This window comes from Athene cunicularia (genome assembly GCF_003259725.1).
Source record: "Athene cunicularia isolate RWA chromosome 26 unlocalized genomic scaffold, athCun1 chr26_part1, whole genome shotgun sequence".
Classification (NCBI taxonomy): Eukaryota; Metazoa; Chordata; class Aves; order Strigiformes; family Strigidae; genus Athene; species Athene cunicularia.
The window spans coordinates 783,113-790,494 of NW_020799136.1; the positions used below are offsets into that span (position 1 = coordinate 783,113).

Sequence of the window (7,382 nt, forward strand, 5' to 3'; positions counted from 1 at the left end):
CCTCCCCAGTCCCAGGCTTGAGCAGCTGAACCCTCCTGGTGTAGCAGGAGGGACCGGCCAAGGGTTGGACCTGGGGACGATGCCCTGGGTGCATTCAGCCCCCTGATGCTGGACACCCAGGGGATGGTGGCAAGGGACACGAACAAAAAAAAAAACAAACAACAAAACAAAACCAAAACCAAACGACCAAATCCTAAACAATCTGCCACTCTGTCTCAGTCCTGAAAAGCCTCGTCCTCAATGATTTATGCAACTCAGAATAACATTTCCCAAATGGTTTTCATCTGGGTGCTCTGGTTCTCTAATGTGCCCATCAGCAAACCCCATAGAAACCCATTCTGACAAGGTTATATTGCCTCAAGATGCTGATGAGTATCTGCTTCGCCCTCCTAATGCACTAACAGGATAAATAGTACTGGAGAGAGGTAAAACCAGGGGGCAGGCGCGGGAAACACATTGCCGGGGTGTTTGGGGCTGCAACCCGCCCCATCCCATCCCATTAGGGCAAATCTGGCTCTAGAATCAGCTTTAACTGAACGCCAAACCTTGGGAAAGGATATTGCAAATAAAGGGATCTGGGTTTTGCCACTCTCTACTTGGCATTTATTGGGCTTTCTAACCGGCAGTCCCGCTTGCAGACTCAATTCTCTTCCTCCTCCCTGCAGAAAGAAGCTGCTTTCAAAGCTAACAAGTTATTTTTTTTATTGTGATGCCAAGTTAACACAAGACCTCAGATATTGGTTTTGTATTATTGCTTACTTCACAAAGTGCCGATATAAGGAAATACGTTGGGAGGCTGCGTGTCGTACTGTGGGGTACCAAATTCCTCTCCCACTGGAGAGAGCCGATGACATTAATTAAACGGCACGAGAGAGATTTAATGTTTTCCCCAGCTGAAGAGAGTTTTGCTCCCTGGCCCAAGCAAAGTGTTTCTCATGCCTTTGCAGGAGACAAACACCTTTGTATGGACATCAGCTATCAAGGGCTGCAATCAAAGCCCAGTACTTTTATTAATTTAAAAAAAAAAAAGAAATAAAGGAACAGAGTAGAGTTCTGGTGAGCCCCAAGCTAAAACAACAACAACAAGACAGGAATGGAGGTGGGAGGACAAATGTTTAAAGCTACATATGACCTTCAGAAATATTACGGAATTTGCGTGCTGGACTTAAGATCAAAATCTAAACTAAGGACTAGTTGATGTGAAAATTTATTTTTTTATATAGAACAATCCACTCTCGTCCTCCACACAATGTTATCTGGATTTATAAGATACCAGCCCTTGCCCTCCAGAGAGAAAACAGCTTTTCCCTGTATTTTTTTTTTGGTTAAAAGGGTTGGGTTGTTTTTTTTTTTCCTGTGGGTCAGACTATTTATTTTTCAGTGACCTGGCTTAATCTTTTTAGAAAAAAAAAAAAAAAAAAGAGAAAAGGATAAAGAATTGAGCAAACAAGCTTAGATGCTCAGAAATAAGCTTGGAAGGGTAAATTCCCATGAGTTTTGGAAGCTGCACAGAACTTGGCATCCTACACGTGCCCCCTCGCAGTGCTTTGAGAGTGCTTCCCATTGCATGAGTGTGGGGTTTTTTTTTTCAAGAAAAATCTGGAAACAAAACCTCACTAAACCAGGTTACACCGAGGTTGGCTAAAAGGCCAAGAGAAAGAAAGGATATAAGCAATGACAAGGAAAGGATATTTATAACGTACATCCAGTTGGACTGATCTAACCATCGTATGTAATACAGGTTAAAAAAAAAAAATAATAATAATGGCTTTCTAAAAAGAAAAGTCTGAAGGTTGGGCCTGCAGAAATACCAACCACAGCACCCAACTGAGCAGGCAGCTGTGGGCCTCCGCCACGGGGGGCGTCTCCCCACCTTCACATGGGTGTCAGACACACTGTGTCAACCAACCGGACCATGTTTGTGGTCTCTGGTCAGTATATTTGCACACTGGATTTATTTTTGAATATCCAGACCTTGGGTAAAGGTTGTAAGGCCCGTTCTCAACCCTTACTGTGTCTGTCTGTCTTCTGCCACCCAGCGATGAAGACAACAAACCCCTGCCAAACAGTCAGACCTCCTTGGACGGCACGATAAAGCAGCAGGAGAGCGACGATAGCCTGGTGGACTATGGAGAGGGGGGAGAAGGGCAGTTTAACGAGGACGGCTCCTTTATCGGCCAGTACACGGTGAAGAAGGACAAAGAGGAGACCGAAGGCAACGAGAGCTCGGAAGCCACCTCCCCAGTCAATGCTATCTACTCACTGGCATAGCGCAACGCACTGAAACCACAAACAGCCCGAGGTGTTCGTAGTGGATGGGGGTTAAACAACAACCGCCGCCGCCACTACCTCCAACAGAAGCGTGTGAATGAAACCAACCAACAGCGACAAAACAAAAAAGAAAAAAAAAAAAAAACAAAAAAGAAAAAAAAAAGAAAAAAAATCCAAGCAAGCAAACAGGCAGACCAGGTGGCTGCCGATGCCATCTTATCCTTAGCAAACAAGCGAACGGCAAGGACTCCCGGGGCGCGGATGGGTTGTAGCTGTAGCTGAAATCTGGGCTGAGCCAGAGGGGCTGGAGGAGGAGTGGGGTGCTCCAGCTGCACCCCAGCTTCGGGGCTGGCCCCAGCACCCAGAGCCAGCCCGACCAGGCAGTGGGGCTTGGCCGCCCAGGCTCCCCGAGGCCCTTTTTGTTCTTTTGGGAGGGAGTTAAAAATTCTTCTTTTTAATCTTTACAGGAAGGTTCCAGTTAAGAGGGGAACAGGGGGGAAAAAAAGACAAAAAAAAAAAGGTTTGGGGAGGGAAGAGGGGTGAGCGGGGCCTGGGCGGAGCAGCATAAATGCACGCAAGGAGGAAAGTGGTGGATCTTTGGGTAACGACCCCACGGCACTGTGTTATGAGATGCTCATCCTCACAGCAGCACCTCGCCCACAGCTTCCCCCCACCCCGAGACTAGTCAGCGCCACAAGCTCCTTCCCGAAAGATCTATGCAGGGAAGAGCAGGTCCCCACCGCTTCCCCTGGCGCCGTAACTCGGCTCCACGGTCCATCCCCTCTGCAAAGGCCATAGGGAGGTCACCCCCCACCCCGCGGGGCTCCGGAGCATCCTCGGAGGAGCAGGAGTTGCAGAAGAGCTTGTGGGATTTGTGGAAGGACAGTCAGGTGCCGCTCGCCCTCCGAGCCCAGGATAACAGCACGGCTTGTCTGGGGAGCTGCAGGGAAATCATTTTGGTTTAGTCTTTGCTTTTGTAAGAATTTGGGGGGGGGGGGGGAAATCCCCCCAGACCATGCCTGCTTTCTTTTAAAGGCAACTCCATAAGTCTTATGTAGCAAAGAGGGAGCGGAAACAGGATGGGTGTTAACATAGGATGAGGGGACCAGGTATCACTTATTTAAAAGACACAACCAACCAACTCAAAGCCGCCCGATCAAGGTGAGAAGCCCCACGGGGGTCGGGTAGAGGATCCCCTGCTCTCGCCCTGCACCGCAGCTCCCGGTCAGCAGCTTGAACGGTTCAGGGACACGCGTCCCTCGGGAGACAGGGAGGAGGGCAGGCGGTGGGAGCGCAGGACCCGAGGTCCGCACCTTCCCGAGGCACTGGGGATGAACCGGATCGACAGTGTTTTCCACTAAATCCCCCTCCTCGTTTCTGACAGCGGCCTTCCCCCCCTGCCCCCCCATCAATCAGCCTGAGCGAGACCCTTCCACAAGCGACCGCCTGCACCGCAGGACCCCCCTCCGCTGTCTTATTTACATATCAAGACAACATGCAATTTAATTTAACCCGTTAACACACTGTAACAAAGCGTCTCGGATAGGAGTGCTCCTTCACATGCCTTACACAGCTTCGAACTTCCCGTGAAGTTTAATAAACTGACACTACTCCCCCACCGCTTACGCGCCCCTAACGCGATGGTCTTCGATCCGCCAGACCAGTAGGAGTAGGACGCCTGGGCAGCTCTCCCAGCTGAGACAGCATGGATCACTGTAGAAGGTAGAGTTTTATAACAGACCGTACTTAGCGGCCAACGCCATGTGTATTCTCCCACTTCCTGCACTTTTGAAACCAAAGGTACCTTCGCTGAGAGAGATTGGATCGCTTCAGACCGTTTTTTCACAGACGGCAAACGACGTTAGGATGGATTTTTCTTGCGTTTCTTTTTCTGAAGGAGGAGGGTTTTGTTCAGCATAATGGACTGAATGCGATAGGATTAATGCAATTATTCTTTTAGCTTTCGAGCTGGTTTGCTACGAAGACATACTGCTAACAAGAATACGTCTACTAATACTGATTGTCGAGATGGGCTTTGCCACGTTCTTTTAAGCTGCTAATGGCACAACTATCCCGCGCTTCGGGGAAGAGCCTGGACCTGGTCAGCACTTACTGCTGGATCGCCCCGAGGGAACAGCAGAGAACTGGATGCAAACCAAACAGCAAAGGGGCTACATGCACCATATGAGCCAAGGAGGGTTTAGGCTGGTGTTAACAGGCAGAGCCCCCTCCTAGAGTTGGGGGGAGCTACTGCTACCCCAGGCAGCACAGGAACGTCCCCCCTCCACCGCCCCGGAGCCCATTTGCCAGGGTCGTCCATCCGTGACATCTTACCGAGTAGGAGCCACACACCTTGCTCTGTTACCATCAGTGTAAACGCTTTCGTGCAACAACAAACCTACTCTACTGCTGCCACTCGCCACCGATCCGGTTTAAGGAGAGCGTCTCCCAGCGCGTTCCCGGGACACACGTTCAGATTTTAAGCAAAAACAGGACGCCAAATGTAACGCAGCCCTTGGTCACAGGAATAATCACTTCACAAGCCTACGGCTGTCCTTACAACGCTGAGTTGGTGTAGCTTCTTGCCCAAGCACTTGTGGAAGTGAGGAGAGAAAGAAACTACAGCCTTTGCTGTGGAAAAGCCTCTGCTGCTGGAGCTGGGCATCTTCATTCACCCCCAGCACGCCAGATCCTCGCTGCTTTGTGGGCCAACCGCTAATAGGGAACACAAGCCCCTTGGCTACCACGCAGCACCTCCAAACCTCAAGAAAGTTGGTCAGGCATTACTGGAAGCAGGGCGGTCTGTGTCATGTGTCTGTATTACGTGCCATTTATATTAAAGCCTGTATTTCTGTCCTGTCATTAACCACCATTTTCCTGAGCAAACCTCTTAGCATCCATCTGGAAACAGAGAAGAGTTTCACCCCGTAGCTTTGCAGCACGTGCCCGGTGGTGTGCCTCAGCAAGCAGGGAGAGAAGGAGCTGGACTCAGCCCAGCCAGTCCTGTCCTTGCCCAAAGTCTTGCAAAAAAACCCCAAAACCCATGTAAGGTCCTACCACCATGTTACTTTAAGCAGCCAGAAAAGGAAGGAGATGTCTGCGGAGGGCCCAGAGGACAAACAGCTCAGTCTAAGTTACTTGTAGCCTTGTATTAGCTTGGTATAAAAACTGCTCCAAAATTATAAGTTATAGTAAAAATTTCAACATTTCTTTAAAACTTCCCCTAGAATTTTTGAGCTCAAAGAAAATTTTAAATCAAAACACATACAGAGCTTAGCATTTTTCACTCCCTTTAACGAAGGTGCAGTAGATGATTCCATGTGCAGCTACAGCGTCGCAGGGAGCAAAGCCCTCGCTTGCTGCGACCACCAAAACCACCCCAAAAAATGCATTTTCCCCCCAGAAACAGCCAGGCTGCACCCCCAGGGGCATCGTGGCCACGCTCCTGCCGAGCACGTGTCCTTTGAGCAGCAGGAGGTGGATGCGGACCCCGCGCGAGGGCCGGTGGTGCTGACGGGTCATGCCCGCCCATCTCTGCCTGTTTGGGTGGGTGCTGTGCTGGTGGCTGTGTCCGCCTGTCCCCAGCATCACCCTGCAGGACCTGCTTTGTGTCTCTACCCCCGGCTGTCCCTCTCCAGAGGGGACAGGCCAGTCACCTCATCTCCTGCTACCTACAGCATAACCCCTTGGATTCGCAGAGATGCCCGGGGGGAACCTGTATCAGCCACCGGTGGCTCGAAGGGCAGGACCCTCCTAAGGGGCTGGTCTCCATCACAAGGGTGACCATCCTGCTCTGGAGCAGGGCACGTTTTCACCTTTTCTTTTCCAGCAGATACATCTCCATAAAGGGTTTAAATTAGGGGTCAACACTTAACAAATAGAGGAAAAAAAAAAAAAAAAAGAGCTAGACCAAAAAAAAATAATAATCAAGCACTCCTAGAAGCTGAAGAAAAATCACTTTGGGTCCAACTCCCAACTTACAAATTTGAGCCTGTTTTCTAAAACGGTCCGAGGCAAAACTTCATCCATCTGGAGACGGATCCAGACTCTGGCAGCTGCACCGAGCGCAGGGACACAGCCCGGCGCCCCCGAGCAGCCCTTGGCTATTTGGAGCCCTGCACGTGTCCAACAGCCGATAAGGAACCCCAGGAGCATGAGTGTGGGATACAAGAGGACAGTTGGGGCGTTTACGCGATCTTGAGGCTGTGACCAGACACAGAAAACCAGTGGGGAGGAAAAAAAAAAAAAAATCATCACTTTTTGGTACGAGCCCGGCGATCCTGCTCACAGCACCCCCAGCTGTCCTGCCTGGCCACCAGACCACGACGTCCCCACCACACAGCCCCTGCCAGCGTCGCCTTCTCGCAGCCAACAGCCCCCTCTGACCCGAGGGATCCACCCGTCACCCGAGGAGCTGCAGCTCCTGCCGCCCTCACGCCTGGGGGAGCAGGAGGGGGGCGAGGGCAGAGCCGTGCCCCTCACCCTGACTTACCTGGCTCGCAGCGCCCGCTCCATCCGTGCCACTGGCCATCCTGGCAAGTCCCGACGCCTCTCCTCGGTGCGCAGGTCCCAGCAGAGCCGCGAGTTCAACCTGCAACGTCCGTCGTACCAGGCTTAATCGTGTACTAGCAGCAAACGATTTCAGTTAAGCAATAAACAAACCTTGTAAAAATAAATTAAAAAAAAAAAAAAAGACCACGTTCTATTTCTTGCACTAAGACCTGTTTTATTAACGAGAATAACGACGCTTTTCTGGTCCTAACAAAACAACCCACCGCATCAGTAGGTTCCCCCTTGCCCAGCAGCTCCTGTCTCTCCACGTCCTTCACGAGTGGGCATTGGGCTTTGGATGTCAAACGCAGCCTAAACCCCAAGTCAGACCCACAGACCAGACTCCTTCCTTTGCAGTACAGAGTTTTAAATGTTCGTTCCTCCTGCTCACATCAGAAAGAAAGTATTGGAGTGTTTTGTTTTTCTTTAATTTGTAAATATATCACCATCCATCCATCCTCTCTGTAAAACCTCCTGGTTGTTCTAAAGTATTCTATGTATTTATTTGCCTTTTTTTAAAGCAAAAAAAAAAAAGACCCAACCCAACACCTTTGCGTTAA

At 50.3% G+C, this 7,382-nt stretch overlaps 1 protein-coding gene across 30 annotated transcripts in view; it reads left to right on the forward strand.

Moving 5' to 3' along the window:
- NFASC (neurofascin) overlaps positions 1-7,382 on the forward strand; it is a 95,246-nt gene extending 87,864 nt beyond the window's left edge. For 28 of the 30 annotated variants that reach the window (XR_003399988.1, XM_026864297.1, XM_026864296.1 and 25 more), the window contains one exon: positions 2,040-7,382. Coding sequence is in view for 29 of the 30 variants with exons in the window: in XM_026864297.1 (XP_026720098.1) it covers positions 2,040-2,271 (232 nt within the window). In the remaining variant the exon portion in view is untranslated. The remainder of the gene's footprint in view (positions 1-2,039) is intronic. The other 2 variants (XM_026864299.1, XM_026864314.1) reach the window with 1 other exon arrangement.